The sequence below is a fragment of the Equus asinus genome, chromosome 10 (genome assembly GCF_041296235.1).
Source record: "Equus asinus isolate D_3611 breed Donkey chromosome 10, EquAss-T2T_v2, whole genome shotgun sequence".
Lineage (NCBI taxonomy): Eukaryota > Metazoa > Chordata > Mammalia > Perissodactyla > Equidae > Equus > Equus asinus.
This window is the reverse complement of record NC_091799.1, coordinates 54,715,557-54,733,330: the sequence shown is the minus strand read 5'-3', so window position 1 is coordinate 54,733,330 and position 17,774 is coordinate 54,715,557. Positions and strand designations below refer to the sequence as shown.

At 58.4% G+C, this 17,774-nt stretch overlaps 1 protein-coding gene across 4 annotated transcripts; it reads left to right on the top strand.

Annotated features, from left to right (window-relative positions):
* Nucleotides 1-98: 98 nt before the first annotated feature.
* On the top strand, nucleotides 99-17,772 carry CERS1 (ceramide synthase 1). Of its 4 annotated transcripts, none has more exons than XM_044773247.2 (7): nucleotides 112-741; nucleotides 3,057-3,216; nucleotides 7,136-7,316; nucleotides 9,198-9,359; nucleotides 9,723-9,996; nucleotides 10,090-10,199; nucleotides 17,598-17,772. In XM_044773247.2, exons 1-7 carry the CDS (start codon nucleotides 502-504, stop codon nucleotides 17,638-17,640), a joined length of 1,170 nt encoding a protein of 389 aa, XP_044629182.1. In that variant the 5' UTR covers nucleotides 112-501; the 3' UTR covers nucleotides 17,641-17,772. The 4 variants fall into 4 exon arrangements, with proteins under 4 accessions (XP_070375596.1, XP_070375597.1, XP_044629182.1 ...); XM_044773250.2 differs by having other exon boundaries at nucleotides 126-741; nucleotides 9,723-9,870; XM_070519495.1 differs by lacking the exons at nucleotides 9,198-9,359; nucleotides 9,723-9,996; nucleotides 10,090-10,199; nucleotides 17,598-17,772 and adding exons at nucleotides 4,021-4,097; nucleotides 7,579-7,776 and having other exon boundaries at nucleotides 99-741.
* The last annotated feature ends 2 nt before the right edge of the window (nucleotides 17,773-17,774 follow it).

Sequence of the window (17,774 nt, the reverse complement as noted above, 5' to 3'; positions counted from 1 at the left end):
ACTGCCTGCTGGTGCCCACCGTGCCCCACGTCGCGGACACAGCGTGATGGGGTGGGGGAGCCTGGGGTGAGCACGGGCCCTCTGGGGCGGGGAGAGGGGATGAGGACACCGGGTTGCTTCAGGCCTGTTCGCGTCCAGGCCCAGCAGGCGCTGGGCGAACTCTGTGCCCCGCTGCTCCGCGCCTCCGTTTCTTCCGCTGGAGAATGGGCCAGAGCGCAGGCCCACCGCCAGGACGCGGCGAGGCAACGCCAGGACTTATCCGCCCGTGATCCCCGCCGCTGCCTGCGGGAGACCTTGCACCCTCGTGGCCCCCGGTCGCGGACACCGCGCCCAGGCCCCGCGTCCCCGCCAGGGCGGAGCTTGCACCGGCCCCGCCCCTCCGTCCCCCGCGCTCCGGCCGGCGCGCCCCCGGCCCAGCTGCGGCGCGTGACGCGGGGCGCGCGGCTCCGGAGGCCACCGCGGGCGGGCGCAGGCGGTGGGGACGGCCGGCGAGCGGGCGGCATGGCGGCAGCGGGGACCGCGTCGGGGCCGGAGCCCATGCCGAGCTATGCCCAGCTTGTGCAGCGCGGCTGGGGCAGCGCGCTGGCGGCGGCGCGGGGCTGCGCGGACTGCGGCTGGGGACTGGCGCGCCGCGGCCTGGCTGAGCACGCGCACCTGGCGCCGCCTGAGCTGCTGCTGCTGGCGCTCTGCGCGCTCGGCTGGACGGCGCTGCGCGCGGCGGCCACTGCGCGCCTCTTTCGGGTCAGTGCTGCTGGGGTCCGGGACGTGGGGGCCCTGGGCTGGCGGGCTGGGATGTTAGGGGGCTCCAGGACGGGGCCCCCGGGCCGCTCTGTCTCTGAGGGCTGGGGTCACTGGAAGGTGGGGGGCCTCGTGCTGGAGGAGCTCGGACGCGGAATCCTGGGCCGGCGCGCGCTGCGTTCGGTCAGTGCGGGGTGGGGGTGGATGCGGGGGTGTGGCCGGACTGGTGGAAACTCAGGAAGTGGGGACCCCGACACGGGTAGAGTGTTCGAGATGTGAGGGAACTGGGGCTGACCCATTCCTGTCAATGCGGGACAAGGGAGCCCTGGGCAGTTGGAGGGCCCGGACCGCCCCGCACCCTTTCCTGAGGGCAGAGCCGGGGACGGAGGAGCAGGGGACGCAGGCGGAGAGGGTTCGGCGCACAGGGGCCCCCTGCGCCTTGCGCATCTGGGCCATGCCGGACGCGCTCAGAACTGGTGAGGGACCCGGGTCCAGGCGGCGGCGGGGCCGGCTGTCCGCTGCTATCCGGAAGAGGCGGGAGCTGCCGGGTCGCTGCCTCGAGGCTGTCTGGAGTCAGCGCCACCCTCCGACCAAGGGAGGCAAAGGCCTGGGCTCCCTGGCCACGCCAGTGGTCGCAGCCCTAGAGAAGTGGCACGACCTGGGTCTTCGGAGCTGGACTGTGCTGCCTCCAAGGGGCTGCGACCGAATTGCCCGGTTTCCAGCGAGCCTGGGGAGGCCACCGCCCCAGCTGGAGAGTGACGATGACATTGGCGCCCGGCCTCCCTCCCATCCTTGGGGAGGGGTCTGCTGTGGGAGCTGCTATGGGAGCTGCTGGGAGAGCGTTTGGGCTCCTAGCTTGGCTGCGACTCCCCCGTGGACAGACGGACTGGTGTCACGCCGCCCCAGTCTGGCTGGAGGTGGCAGGGGGTGCAGGGACAGAGCGCCCAGCACCAACAAAGGGGCCTTTCTCTGTTGGCCGGGAAGAGGCTGGCCCTTGTTCAGTCGGGGATGTGATGTTGCCTGGCTGCCATTGTCCCCACCCCCATCCCCATGTCACCCACATGGGGGAGAGATCCTGGCTACCATCCTGCTCCAGGGAAGGGGAGACAGGCATGACAAGGGTCCCTCTGTAGGTCAGCCCTGGTCCCAATCCAGCTTTATTGCTCCCCCACCTCCCATTTTCCAGGAGGGTGAGGGCTAGAGCTCAGGAGGGGAATGTCACTGCGATTACCAGGGTAGAGTGGGCTCCCTCCTCATGTTCCTGAGGGAGCTGCGTAGGGGACAGCAAATTCATGTGCCCCCTCTCTTTTGGAATCCCCAGAGGTCGGGTTTTTGCCCCATCCCTCCTTCTGAACCCCGGGTGGGGCTCTTGCCCCAATTCAAGGCTCACCCTTCCGAAGAAATGGGCGGAGGGGCTGCCTGGGCCTCCAAAGCTCATCTTCTTGGCAGCTGCTTGGTTGCTAGGGGTTACTGGAGCTGGCTCTGGCTGTCTCCATGGCAACTTCTGGTGCTCTGGCCTCCTCAGCCTCTTCTGCGGAGGGAAGGGGCAAGGCTTGGCTGGCAGCGCTGGAGCCCCACCCCCAGGACCCTAGGGACTTGGGCCCCTCAGATCCCTCTGCTCCTCACCATTGCAGGCCCGCACTTCCTTCGTGTCCTCCCTGATGTCCCTAGAAGCCCCCTGTCTCACTGTGGCATCTGTTCCCTGTCCCCACTTCTTCCTCTACTCCCATTCTCTCCTCCTTTGTCCCCCCACATGTCCACACCATCCTCCCCAGCCCCCTGGTCCTCCTTGGTCTCCCCAAATTCCTCTTCCGAGGTGCCTCCTTCCTCTCAAGTTTCTCCCCCATGGGGATCACTTGGGGTTCCAGCTCCCCATTTGCCCCAGATTCCCCTCCATGTTCTCTTCCCCACTTCATCCTGCAGCCCCCTCCACGTCTTCTCTTTGATCCCCCCTCCTTGCTGTCACACCCTCAGCTCCTCCTGTGACCCCCAAGCCTCCCAACTCTCCTGGGCTGACCCCTTTGGTCTCCTTTGATTTTCACCCCCGTGCCCCCTCCTCGCCCTCACAGCCTGACTTCATGTTCCCCTCAGGTCCCCCATCACTCCCCTCCCCACACCACCACTGGACAGCTGGGCACTAAGTTTAGCCTTGGCAGGCTCACGTGGGCTCTGGTTACGCTCGAGATGGCTGTGGGTACCAGGGCCTGGCTCTCCCCAATGCTGCCCGGCCTGGGGAGTCCCTGGGCCTTGGTTTCCCCACCCTGGTGGAGTGACCCTTGGCCCCCAGCGCTGATGGCCACCCACCTTCTCACCTGTAGCCCCTGGCCAAGTGGTGCCGCCTCCAGCCTAGAGATGCCGCCAAGATGCCTGAAAGCGCCTGGAAGTTTCTCTTCTACCTGGGCGCCTGGAGCTACAGTGCCTACCTGCTTTTCGGCACCGACTACCCTTTTTTTCACGACCCACCCTCCGTCTTCTACGGTAGGGGCCTTGCCAGGATGGAGTGGGGGAGGTTCTGTTCTAAACACAGAGAAGGGCACATAGAGGAGCCAGACACACATCGCTCATCCTGTGCTGGGTGTCTGCCCCAAGACAAGGGCAGTCAAGGGGCCCTGGAGGCAGGGAAGGTGGCACCTGGCCCTATTAGGGCTCAGGGAGGCGTCCTGGAAGAGGTGACCCTTTGTATGGGCCCAGGCGGGTGTTCCAGATGTCAGGAACAGCATGTGCAGCAGCCCCGGGGCAGGCACAAGCTTGATGCATGAGGATGAAAGGAGCATGGCAGGAGTTTGAGTTTCCCTCTAAATGAGATGGGTCTGTGGGTTATAAAAAGCTTCCTCTGGCTGCCATTTGGAGACATCTATAGATGAGTCTTGGGTGAGGAGGGTAGCAGGGCCTAGGGGGGAGGCGAGGGACCAGTGTGACTTGGACACGCTTGGTGAGGAGCTAAAGATGATGAAAAGTGGCTGCATCCCTTGATAATTAGAAGTGGGGGTCATCCAGGCCTGAGCTCTGGAGGGGCAAGCAGGAAGGTGACTACATTTCCTCTATCACCACTGGGCAGACTGGTATAGAAAACCTGGTCTGCGCTGGGAGGCAGGCTTCCCTCTTCCTCTTCCTGTGCCGGCTGCCCAGCCGTGTGTTGCGCATGCATGTGGGTGTGTTTCCTGCTGTGTGAGTGAAAAGCCTGGGAGGCCTCTGGTGGCACCTAGCCCTGTGCTCCTGTTGGAGAGCCAGGCACAGAGGCCCTGTGTTGTGGGGTCCTGATGACAACACTGGGTTTACTAGGCACCTGTCTGTCTTCCTGGGACCATGCCACCCACGTGGCCACGTTTCTCACGGAGCACATGGGCATTTCCCACATGGTGAGTCCCAAGAGGGGAGGGTCTGTCCTTCAGTTACCCTTTGTGTGAATGAACCATAATCGGACTCTCTCATCGAGGTTTTGGGCATGGAGTTGCCTCTGGCTTCTTCTAAACTATGCTACAATAACATGCTTGCAAGTTAGCTGCCGCTTTGCATGCACATTTATTGAGCACCTACTGCATACCAGGCACTGTGCTGACAGAAGCAGTGAACAAGTCAGAGCAAACCCCCCCCCAACGTCTCAGGGCAGCAGGCAGTGAAATATGAAATCTGTTCACAGCGATAAGTGCTGATGTAAAAACTTGGGTGGGGAGAGGAGAGGGGAAATGGGGTGTCTGGGAGGTGGGAAGGGGGGCATTTTCTATGGGGTGCAGTGTAACTTTTGAGTGGGAATCTGGAAGAGCCTGGAGCAGATAGGAGGTACAAAGGCTGCTGTTGGACATTGCTCTCCCTGGGGAACCAGGAGCAGCGATGAGGCTACCGGGCCAAGGCAGGGGGTGAGGAGGGCTGGGGGGCAACAAGGGGCTGTGAGCAAAGGAGGGACATGGACAGGACCCTGGCCGACACAGGTGATCTGGAAGGGGGCCAAATGGGGGAGAGAAGTGTCTGATTTGAGAAAAGTTTTGAAGGCAGAGCTGATAGGATTCATGACAAACCCGAAGTAGGTGTGAGAGAGAGGGAGGGGATGATGCCAGGGTGTGAGGGGCCCGGGGCCAACCTTGGGGGAGACTAGACACTGGCTGTTGAACGTCCAGGGGGCTGATGCAGGAGGTCGAGGAGAGGGTGCCGTGGGGTGACATGGGCATCCAGAGCAGCAGGTCGGATGTGTGTGGAGAGGAGGTTGGAGGCCCCCAGCATGTGGGGGGTGCAGGCATAGGCTGCATGGTGAATTATATGCCCCCCTCTCCCCTACCTTAGATCTGGGGCCTGAGGCTGGAGAGGGGCGCTTGCCCACTGTCTCAGTCTTGCCAGTGCCATGGATAGAAAAGCCAGTGTCCTGTTTCCACAGCTGACTCTGTGCCTCAAGGCGCCTCTGGGTGCCTTCCTTCTGGGTGCCGTGGACTGAAGAGGGACAGAGGCATCTGGCAGGTGGGTGGGTGGAGGCCCTCCCTCCCGGCTCCAGCGTTTCCACATGGCTGAGGATGCAACTTGGGGTGAGGGCCCAGCCAGGAGTGTGAGTTTTGCTGTCAAGCTTTGGGGAGTCCCTGAACATGTTAAAGTAGGGGGGTGTGAGATCTGATCTCTGAGCAGTTTTCCGTTTTTTTGCTAGGTGAAATTTACATAATATATAATTAACCATCTTAGTCACAGAAAGACATCGTATGTGAGGCCCCTGGAGGCGTCACAGTCACAGAGGCAGAGCGTCGGATGGAGGGCGCCAGGGGCGGGGGGTTAGTGTTCAATGGGACAGAGGGTGCACTACTCCAGGTGAAAAGGATTCTGGAGATGGGTGATGGTGATGGTTGCACGACAATGTGAATGTACTTAATGCCACTGAACTTAAAAATGGTTAAGATGGTAAAGTTTGTGTTATATATATTTTTACCACAACTTAAGAAAATGAACCACTTGAAATGAACAATTCAGTGGCATTCAGCACATTCACACTGTTGTGCAACATCACCTTCATCTAGTTCCAGAACGTTGTCATCGCCCTGAAAACAAATCCTGTCCCCATTAGCAGTCACTCCCTACCCCCCTGCCCCCCCCAGCCCCTGACAACCACTAACACACTATCTGTCTCTGTGGATCTGCCTGTTCTGGATGTTTTGTATAAATATCGTGATACACCATGTGGCCTTTTGTGTCTGGCTTCCCTCACTCAGCGTGAAGTTTTCGCTGTTCATCCACGTTGTAGCGCGTGTCAGGGCTTCAGTGCTTTTTGTGGCTGAGTAATATTCCACTGTGTGGATGGACCACATTTTGTTCGTCCATTGATGGGCATCTGGACTGTTCCCCTCTTGGCAGTTGTGACTAGTGCTGCTGTGAACGCACATGTGCAAGTACCTCTGTGAGTCCCTGTTTTCACTTCTCTTGGGCACATACCTAGGCATGGAATTGCTGGGTCGTGGGGTCTGTGTATTCACAGCCATCAAGGCCACCGTGGGGAGAGGGGACAGGCGGGAACAGACTCTGAGGCCGGAGTTGCTGGGACAGTGCTGAGTGAGAGACGATGGGGCCTGGCCCGGGGTGGGGGGCCATGAGCAGAGGTGTGGGCCCAAGGTAGGCCCTCGGACGGGGGTCTGGGTGAATCCCGGCCGCAGGAGGAGCCTGGCACAGATGAAGAGTGTCGCTGAGGTGGGGGCACAGGAGGTGTCTCAGGCTCCAGGTGGACATGAGGATCTGCTCCAGGTCACTGAGGCAGGGGGTGGGGACAGGAGGCCCTGGATGGAGCCCAGGGAGGCTGTTTTGAGGGGTAGGCAGAGAGGGAGTGGCTAGAGAACGGGGCACAATCCAGGGAGTTCCAGATCAATGCAGGCAGAGCCCTTGGCCCTTGGGGATCGGCTGAGGAGAGGAGGTGGGGGTGGCGGGGAGAGCTCGGGGGTCACTGTCGCTGGGAAGGATGGGCACAGGTGTCAGGAGGAATGGGGAGGCTGGAGGAGGAGGGGCAGGGAGCCAGGGCCCACTTGGTGGGTGAGAGAGCCACACTAAGGTCTCATTCCTGCCTCGGCTTCTCCGGTGTGATGGTGAGGCCAGCGGTAGCCTCCGTCAGGTTGGGGATTTGCTGGGAGGTGCAGGACAGGGTAACAAAAGACGGAAGGGGAGCTGGTACAGAGTTGGAAATCCTGCAAGGGAGTGATTTCAGGGGAAAGATCCCTTTTTCTGTAAATCTAGAACTATGTCTAAAAAGTAACACCTGTTCATTAAAGATACTGGGTAGAGAAGGGAATGGAAAACCAGCAGGCAGTACACCTGCAGAGACACAGGGCGTGCCCTGGCCTGCAGAGGAGCATGCCTGGCTTGAGGGGGTGTGTGGGGTCGCTCGGGGTCCCAGAGGCCCTGCGGGTGCCTGACAGCGCCGTCCGGCTTTCCTCAGATTGGGTGCCAGGCATGGCGGTGCCGCGGGACATCGCAGCCGCCTACCTGCTGCAGGGCAGCTTCTATGGCCATTCCATCTACGCCACGCTGTACATGGATGCCTGGCGCAAGGACTCAGTGGTCATGCTTGTCCACCATGTGGTCACCTTGGTCCTCATCATCTCCTCATATGCCTTCCGGTAAGTCCCGGAGGGTGGAGGGCACTGTGTGGGCACTGGTGGGAGGCTGGCACGGGGCAGAGGCTAATGCCTGGGCTGCCATGGGGGAGGGTTCCAGAGGGAGACTCCGAAGGGACGAGGTAAAACAGGTGCAGAGTCACCACTTCGCCCCCGCCCCACCCACCCCCTGCACACTACCTGGATGGCACCCTCAGTCGGGTCACGTGGCAGGTACTGCTAGGGGTACAGCCATGAACACAACAGACAAACCCTGTTGTTCTAGAGGACACTGTGGTCACCACAAGTGGCTACTGAGTGCTTCAGACGGAACCTGTCCAAACCACGACCTGCCACATGTGTGAAATCCACCCCAGTTCCAGAGGCAGAGGAGAGTGGCAATGTCTCACCAGTCCCTTTGTTACATTGATTACTTGTAGAAATGACAGTATTTTGGATGTACTGACTATTAAAATACATTATTAAAACTAATTTTACCTCTTCCCTACTTTTTTTTAATGTGGCTGATAGACGATCTGAAATGACGTGAACAGAGGCTGGCCCGGTGGCACAGCAGTTAAGTTCACAGTTCTGCTTCAGCAGCCCGGGGTTCACTGGTTCAGATCCTGGGTCCGGACATGGCACCACTTGGCACGCCATGTTGTGGCAGCCGTCCCACATATAAAGTAGAGGAAGATGGGCACGGATGTTAGCTCAAGGCCAGTCTTCCTCAGCAAAAAGAGGAGGATTGGCAGCAGTTAGCTCAGGGCTAATCTTCCTCAAAAAAAATAAGTAAAATAAAATGACGTGAACAGCTCATGTTCTATTGTTGTTGAAGTAGCCGCTCTGCTGCCCGCTCCAGTACAGTAGCTGCTGGCCACAGGTCTCTATTTCAACTTTAATGAAACTTAAATAAAATCACACATTCTGTTCCTCAGCCACACTAGCCACATTTCAGCTTCCCAGTGGCCACACGTGGCTAGGGGCTCGCATATTGGATAGCACAGGTTTAGAACATTCCCATCATTCTAGAAAATCCTGTTAGCACTGCTGTAGAGAGTAGAATCAGATGATAAAACCAGGAAAAAAAAAAAGCAAAGAACTAGAAATGTGTTTGAAGGTGATAACTGTGGAGAAGAATCACTTGGGAAGATGAGGACTGGCAAGGCGGTGAGGCTTAGATGGGGTGGTCTGGGCGACAGGGGAGCACAGACTGAAAGGAGGTGAGGGAGGGCTCTGTGAACACTGGGGAGGGTCATGGTGGGGTGATGGGAACACCATGTGCAAAGGGCCTGAGGCAGGAGCACGAGCTTTTAGGAGGACAGAGTGGGGATGGAGACATGGTGACAGGTGCGCAGCCATGTCCAGGCTGAGTTCAGACCCCTTGGTCCGAGCAGCTGTAAGGTGGAGCCTGGGGAGGGCTGGGGGCAGCCTTCAGGCTCTTTAAACCCTAGTGGGGACCCAGTGGTTCCCAGACAAGTCTGCAGCTTACAGCCACATTCAGGGTAAACGTATAAACCTGGGAGTGTCAGTGATGTTCAATGTGAGGGATGAACTTGTTGGAGTGTGGACATAGAATGGCCCAGGACTATGAGGGCTGGGGGTCATGGAGGGTCAGAGGTCATGGAGATGAAGAGGGACCAGACAAGGCACTTTCAGGGAGGCTCCTGGTTCACCTGGGGGCAGTGAGACAGGGAGTGTGAGGGTGCTGGGTGGCCTGGGTGCTGTCCCTGACCTGGCCCGGTGGGGGGGATGGGCAGGACGAGTAGGCCAGGGAGGATGGCTCTGAAGGAACCCATGGGAAGCCTGGAGGTACGGCCCAGGGGCTTGTGTCCGGGAGCCTCAGAGCAGGGGGTGGTCCTCAGTGTAATCGGCCTTCCTCTCCTCTCCTACTGCCCTGCCCAGGTACCATAACGTGGGCATCCTCGTGCTTTTCCTACATGACATCAGTGACGTGCAGCTGGAGTTCACCAAGCTCAATGTCTACTTCAAGTCTCGCGGAGGCTCCTACCATCGGCTGCATGCCCTGGCGGCGGACCTGGGCTGCCTCAGCTTCAGCCTCAGCTGGTGAGAGGGCAGGAAGGAGGCAGGGCCTGGGGGGGGGGGAAGGCGGGGGGGGGGGGGGGCCCTGTGGGAGGGGCGGGGCCTGTGGGAGGGGGGGGCCAGGCAGGACGGAGGTGGGTCCTGGTGGGTGGGCGGGGCCCAGCAGGGCCGGTGAGGCCCAAGTGGGGAAGAAGGGGAGTTGAGTAGGACACAGCAGAAATGGAGACAGATGAGCAGGGGTGGACGAGTATGGTGCAGGGACTCAGGGATAGGTGAGGATGTGCAGGGACAGGTGGATGAGTCCACATGGGTCAGAAAACTGGGACCTGGTAGGGCCGCCCTCCCCCTCTCCCCCTCAGCCTCCCCCAACCCCCCCTCCCCCTGCAGGTTCTGGTTCCGCCTCTACTGGTTCCCGCTCAAGGTCTTGTACGCCACTTGCCACTGCAGCCTGCGCTCGGTGCCTGACATCCCCTTCTACTTCTTCTTCAACGCGCTCCTGCTGCTGCTCACCGCCATGAACCTCTACTGGTTCCTGGTGAGTCAGCCGTCTGCGCTGCTCCTCAGCCAGCAGACCCATCCTGGCTCCCATCCCGGGCCGTCAGGAGGGTGGTCTCAGGCACAGCCCGGGAAGGGCATGCTGGCAGCAAGGAACAGCAAGCAGGTGCAGAGGGCCTCTGGCCGGAGCACGGGGCCGTCAGGAGGGTGGCGCAGTGGGGAAGGGCTCTTTTCTCACCCGTGCCTTCCCCTCCCACAGTACATCGTGGCTTTTGCTGCCAAAGTGCTGACGGGCCAGGTGCGTGAGCTGAAGGACGTGAGGGAATACGACGCGGCAGAGGCCCCAAGCCCCAAGCCCAGCAAAGCTGAGTGAGTGTGGAGGGGCCACTGCCCTGGGTTTGTTCCTTTAAGCCGCGTCTGCCCCTCTGAGCACACCTTCTGTGGGCGGGCCCCGGGGACATGGCAGCAGACGCGGCCCACTGGAGCCTAACGTCCAAAACAGAGACTGTAATGAAGACGTGGATGATATGGCGACAGAGTTAGATGCTGTAAGGCCAGCCAGGCATGGGGTAGACAGGGCTGGGGTGAGGCCGAGAGGCAGGGTCGTGGTGGTGGGAGCACTGAGGGCCAAGCTGAGTGGCTGGTGTGGCCAGAGCAGGTGAGCGGAGAGCTCAGTGGGTGGTGAGGAACAGCCATTGGCCAGACCAGATGGTAACCTGAGTGAGTGGCAGAGGAAAGGGGGATGAGGAATGCCACAGGTGGTCCAGAGCCCACGCTCTGCCCGTGCTGATGCCCCCTGGCGTCGAGGTCCAGCAGGGCAGCTCACTGGTCAGCCAAGAAGGAGATGGGGCTAGGGGCTCAAATGCAGTCCAGCTCAGGTGGGAGTCCTCGGAAAGGAGGGGGAAAGGGGCTTTGTCGAGCGTCCTGGAGGTAGGGCACTCGGGACTCACCAGCCCTGGGATGTGAGCGAGATGGCATCCACAGCCCCGGCCTGGAGGGGCCCCAGGGGTGAATGGAGGCAGGTTTGGGCGACGAGCAGGGTGTAGGGTGTAGAGTGTGTGCACCCCAGAAGCATCCTGAGTGGTGTCTGAGCAGGAGCCAGGTGGGAGGCTGCTGCAGGCCCTCAGGGTGCTGACCGAGTGGACCCTTGGATTGGGCCTCTGGGGCGTCACCAGTGACCACCCTGGGAAAGGTGGCTTTGGGAAGCATTAGGCTCAGAGCCCAATGAGGTGAGTTGGAATGGGTGGCAAGGAGGATGAGCGAAGCAGAGATTTAAAAGTCTCTTTGAGAGACGTGAGAAGGGGAGTGGAGAACGAGGGTGTGGCTAGAGTGGAGGGTGGGACTCAGAGGGCTCTGGAGGCGGGGTCAAAGAAACAGAAGCACTTTGCACCTGCCAAGTGGGACTGCAGGCAGGGTGTGCTGAGGCCAAAAAGCCAGTGCCCAGAGTGGAGAGGGGTCCAGCAGGTGAGCGGGGACACATGAGAGGGCTGGGCAGCAGGTGAGGTCACCCTGGTGGTCAGATCCCAACTCTGTTGTAGAACCAACCAGACTTGCTTTGGATGTAGGTGAAACAGAAATAAATGAATCAAAGACGACCCAGACTTCTGGCTCCAGCAGGGCTGTGTGCGCTGGCGGCGCAGTTTGGGAGTCTAGTTTGGGGGCTGTTGGATCATCACTGTCCAGGGAATGTGAGTCAGGAATTCTGCAGAGACATTGGTGAGGTCTCACCAAAGAGTCTGACCAGACCAATCCTCAGAGGCTTCCAGAAGGAGCGGTGGCTAAAGAGAACTCCAGAGGCAGGGGAGGGGAGGCACTTGCTTGGCCAAATCTAAAAATCTGAAGGATCTTCCTGCTGTAAAATGATGAACTCCTGATGAAGATGTACTTGTAACTGCAAATCCCACGGCAAAGGGCAGGCCAGGGCCCCCGGCCCACCCGGTGCTGCTCCCTGTTCTGTCTCCTGAAAATGGGCCAGAACGTGGGTTTGGGGGCTGGCACCCTGCCAGCTCTTCCACTAGGATGGCAAAACGTGAACTCCGCATGCAAATGACAGGGCGTACCAGGAGACATGCTGCCATGGTCAACTCTGTGGGCACCACTAGCAGAACTTGAGTCCCCAAGGATGGCTAGAGTTCGCACGCTTGGGTGTGAAGTGGGATGGGCTAAAAAGCAATGTGTGCACGTCCTACAACAGAGCTGGTCAGGGCGCCTTGAAGCCACCAGGCCATGGAAATGAGGCAAGAGTGAGGAGCTGTCCCAGATCAGAGCAGATGAGGAGACGTGATGACCGAATGCAGTGTGAGATCCTGCACCAGCAAAAGGACACCACGGAAGACCTGGTGAAATCTAGCTGGGGTCTACAGTTGAGTTGATGGCAGTGTCCCAGCGTTAGTTCCATAGCTGTGACAGACGTACAGATGTGGAAATGTAAGATTTTAACATTCAGGGAAGCTCTGTACTATCTTTGCAATGCTTCTGCAAATCTAAAATTATTCTAAAATAAAAAGCTCATTAAAAAAGTAAAAGGCATGAGAGACCATCAAAAATGGCACTGGATGTTACATTAGTTTCTGGGGCCCCTGTGACAAAGGACCACAAACTGGGGGGCTTCAAACAATAGAAATGTAGTTTCTCACAGTCTGGAGGCCAGAAATCTGAAATCCAGTCGTCGCAGGGCCTCTCCCTCCAGAGGCTCAGGGGAGGCCCTTCCTCGTTCTTCCAGCTTCTGGGGGCTCCAGGCGTCCTTGCTTGCGGCCGCATCACCACAATCTCCATCTTCCATCTTCACGTGGCTTTCTCTTCTCTCTGGCTTTTCTCTCTCTGAAGGACATTTGTCATTGGATTTAGGGCCCACCCTAAATCCAGTATGATCTCACCCCGAATTCTTTCACTTAATTACATCTTCGAAGGCCCTTTTCCCAATGAAAGTCACCTTCACATCCACAGGTTCCCCAGGTTAGGACGTGAACATAGCTTTTCAGGGACCGCCTTTCAACTGACTAGAGAAGATAAGGCTCAAAAGATTAGAAACAGCTGGAGAGAGGATCAGTCAATTGAAAGCTGTGAAGAAATTACCCAGAATGCAGCGTAAGCAGATGGAAAACCTGAAAGCTAGAATTCTAGGAATTATCTGGTCTAGCTGAGTTCTAATAGGAGACAAGGAGGGAGACACAAGATCACAAGAGGATTTTCCAGAAAGTGACAGGACAGAAATCATAAGCAGGATGAATAAAAAGGCGTCCGTGCCCTCAACACATCGTAGTGGAAGTGTGAAAGAGCCCCAGAACAGAAGAGATGGCCCGCACAGTGATGGCAGATGGACAGCCGCGAGCACGCTGGAGGGTGTGGTGTGAGAAGGCAGCTCCAGTGAGGGAAGGAAGCGACCAGCAGTGGGGATTCCATTCCGTTTCCCAGAGACAGGACACCCTCAGGAACGGAAACTAAGCAAGATCACCACCCGCAGACCTCCTCTGCGCTGCTTCAGGAAACAGGAAGCTCCCCCAGGAGGCAGCTCAGAGAGAAATGGACACGCGTGTAGGTAAAAACGTTTAAATGCCTAATTTGAGAGAGAAAAAAATGAGAACTGAATTATTAAATATTATCAAAATGGGGCTGGGGTTTTGCATTTTACAGGAGGCTGGTGTTACCTTTAGGCTGTATTAAATACTTATGTTAACACTATTAGGGCGTTAGAGGGAGAATGAAACAGGAGAAAAACCCAAAATAAATGCAAAATAGCAGGATAAGAGGATAAATAAGAAGATAGACTCTCAAATGTGAGGCATTCAAACAAGCACACGTGGAATAAGCATGACAGCCTCGAGATCGGGCTTTTTAAAATACATCTCTATACTGATGAACAGACTTCAACTCCAGGGTATGTAAAAGTTGCCAGTAAAAGGACAGGACGAGAAATCCAGGTGTAAGTCTTGATCTGGAACATTCCGCACGACGCAGCCCTAACCCGCAGGGCGCTGGGGCCATGGGAGGCGCAGCAGCTCAGAAGCAGAGGGGACGCGGCTGCAGTTTATGCACAGGAGCGTTTCTCAGAATTGACCAAGCCCAGCCCCAAGGGAAGCCTCCGTTGCTCAGAACCGGGATCACACAGACCGTGTAGACAAAAGTTCAGTTAGGTTTGAAAATGCTAAGAAAACTGATGAGAGCGGCTTTGAAGTAATTCAGGAGTCGAGACAAATCGTGGGGCTGACCCCTTCCCCAACCCACCCCGCCTTCATTCCTGCTTCCCCGGGCTCTCACCTCCTGGACCCCTCATCCTTCACCGCCCCCCCCACCCCGGCTGGTTCTCTCTTCTGATCCCCTCCACGGGGCCCCGGTCATCTGGCAGACCACCCTCCTGGACTGGCACCGCCAGTCCCCTGGGCTGGTGGTCCTCAAACCCTGCTCATGACCCGGCACCTCTGGCTGAAGGCCCCATCATCCTCTCAGAGTGCTGCTGGGTCTACTGGCCATCGAGGGGCCCTCAGCTGACCTGTCGGATGACACCCCCACTTCGTACGCCCACTTCCACCTCCACCGCACTTGCGGCCGCTCTGCTGTGTCTGAAGAGCAGTGACCTGCACGTGCAGCCCTTGCTGCTGCGCCAACAGGGGCCACAGCGTCCACAGCGGTGCCCACCAGTGCCAGCGTGCCCGATCTCCCCGGACTCACCCCTCTCCTCAGTCGCCAATTGCCCTCACCATCGTCCCCTCAACCCATGACCTGACCTCCGTGTCCCCAAGAAAGCAGGAGTGGCCAGATGAGGACCTCTACCCTCACACTGGCTGGCCGGCTGCTTCCCTGGACAGTCCATCTCCCTCTGAGGCCACCGTCCTGGGCCAGGGATGCGCACGCTCTTGCCTGCTCCAAGCCATTCTGGTCAAGGAGAGAGGCTGCCCTCGGCCTTCGGCCTGCTTCCCTTCCCACAGCACAGCTCCTCCCTCCCTTCTCGAACCCTCCTCCCCTCCTGCCCTCCTCTTCCCGCCCCGAGACCACTTCTGTCCGGCTCCACCCAGCCCTTCTTGGCACTAAACCCGGGTCACCTCTCCATCTGTTTTTCTAGTAACAGTTTTATCGAGATAGAATCCACACACCATACAACTTGCCCACTTACCATGTAGAATTCAGTGTTTTTAGTCCTTTAATGGAATTCTCCAGCCATCCCCACAGTCAGTTTTAGAACATTTTCATCACCCCCAAAAGAAAGCCCGCACCCAACCCGAAGCCCCTTACACGCCCACCACTCTGCCTCTGCCCCCATGTCCCACAACCCCCTCTTTGCCCTGATTCTGGTGCATTCTTTCTCCCTCTCTGGCCTCCCCTCCCCCAGGGCCCTTTCACTTCATCCCACCGACTCCCAAATTTCTCTCCCAGCTCACAGTGCTCCTCTGAGCTCCATCCTCTGTCTCCAGCATCTGCTTGACATTCCAAGCATCTTCTAAAATATCCAAAATCAACCCCTCCCCACCCCAAGCTGCCTCTCCTGAACATTGGCCCATCAGAAGTGATGGCAACTCAGGGTGGAAACCTTCCAAAACCCTAGGGAGCCCCCTCCCCTCCGTATCCTCGAGGAAACATCCAGAATACACCCGGAGCCCCCTCTTCTCCGTATCCTCGAGGAAACATCCAGAATACACCCGAGTGGCTGCTTGCCCTTGTCTCCCCCCAGCCTCCCTCTCACCGATTCTCTTCCCCACAGCGTGCACTGTGCGAACCTAGTATCAGAGAGAGGCCACCCTCGCTGTCCCCGAATACGAAGACTGTTTTGGGGGGCAGGCCCTTGGGAGCTCGTGCACAAAAACCAACCAGAGTCATCAGGAAAGCTCTGATAAAAGGCACAGAGCGGGGGGTGCCGATCCCTGAAGGTATGGAACTTACTATAAAAGCGTAGGAATTCAGACAGCGCCGGAGCCCAGCTGAGTCCCTCCAACTTCAGCAAGTGATAAAGATCACCAGGGCAGCCAGCTGGAGAAAAGAGCGCCCGTGTGTCATTATTTGCTCTCAGCCTCCAGGGCAAACTCCCAATGGATCAAAGCGTCGATGCAGAAGTAGAAGCCGTTTAGGGGGCCGGCCACCGCCGAGTGGTTAAGTTCGTGCGCTCCACTTCGGCAGCCCAGGGTTTCGCCGGTTCGGATCCTGGGTGCAGACATGGCACCGCTCATCAAGCCACGCTGAGGTGGTGTCGCACATGCCACAACTAGAAGGACCCACAACTGAAAATACACAACTATGTACCAGGGGACTTTGGGGAGAAAAAGGGAAAATAAAATCTTAAAAAAAAAAGCCGGAACTCAGACCAGAACTGAAGTGGGAGATCAATTACACTACGAGAAGATGCGCAAAGCTGGGAAGCCCACCGCTGCTCCACCCAAAGGACCATCAGGCAGAGCCGGAGATAGAAGGACAGATGGGAGGTCCACGTGGGGCTGATCTGTGACCTCACAGATAAAGGGCTCCTGCTCTTGGCAGCGAGAGAAAGATCAGTGACCCGAGAAAAGTGTGCAGGGGATGGAGGTGTCCTCCCAGGAAGGGACAGCCAGAGGTTCCAGCCCAAGGGGAGAGCCAGTTAAAGTGACCGAGACCATCTTCTCCAGGAAAGTCGTTAGGTTCTTACATGAAAGGGCCTCTGAGCTAGTGCTCCACAGCACCGAGGGCTGCAGGGACGGCAAGGCGCCCATGTGCGGGGGTCTGCATGAGGCAAGAACTGGGGGGGGGGGGGGTCCCCGGAGTGCTGGGTGCACGGAGTGTTCTGTGCTTTCTGATGTCTACATTATGAGAATATATTACTGGCTCAAAAAACGTAATACATCTACATATAAACTAGACTGTAGAACCCACTTCTGCAAAGAGACTGTCAGAGCATGTGCAAAGGCACGAAGACTGCCCGTAACTGGGAACAGGATTGGCCATGGCCATGACCAGCTGGCGGCAGTGAGATGCTGTCTCAGGTCCAGCGGGCCAGCAGGTTACACAGCATGCAGCCCCAGCAGTAGCAAAGGCAGGGGCAGAAACTCCCACCGGGTCCTGTAGGGGGGCATAGGCAGACCCCGGAGCTCGGGGCTCCTCCCAGTGGGAACCCCAGCGACCAGCAGGGAAAATGGAGCTTCCGGAGAGCAGCAGTTGCACAGGCGAGACCTCGAGCTGTGTTGCACTTGGGGGAAACTGAGGTGCAGGAGAAGACATCTTGATAGACAGTTTCAAGTGTGCAAACCACGCGCAGTGTTTAGAAGTTAGGGGTCTTTCTCTGGGATCTGAAGCTGGACACTTAGTGTATTGATTAGTTTTAAACATCAGATAACCTGTTTTAAGAACATGGAAGGGAAGTTGGGCTGTGGCAGTGTGGACAGAGGGTAGTGGATGGCGAATGACAGGAGCAAGGAAGCCTTTCCTGGTTGGGCTCTGAGCCGCCCAGGGTCACTGGAGCCGGGGGGAGCCTGCCCAGGTCGGAGTGGCGGGGACTCTGGCCAGCTCCGCCTCCCTGGGAAGGGAGGAGGATAAAGTGCAGGTTTACCGTGGTCGAGGCGGCGAGGTTAAGTCAGGCGGAGGCTGGTAGGTTTGCCTTCCAGCGGCTGTCCGGGAAGGATGGCGGGAGGGGAGAGCAGGGTTTAACTGTGGGGAGGAGCGGGGACGACGTGCCCACCAAGCGCGCCGCGGAGTCTTACGGCCGTGTGGGCAGGGAGCGCGCGAAGCCGGCGCCTGGCTGGGAAAGAGATGTGGGGCCGCAGGGGCGTGGGGTCCCCAGGCTGACCTGCGCCGGGTTCTGGTCCGCAGGAAGCCGCTGAGGAACGGCCTGGTGAAGGACAAGCGCTTCTGAGCCCCTCGGCCCTCGCCCCGCCCCCCAGGACCCAGCCCCGCCCCGCCCCGCCCCCTGGCACCGGCCACGCCTCTTCCCGAGGGACCCCTGCCCCGCACCCCCGAGACCTCTCCCCCTGGGGTGGTCCCGTCCGG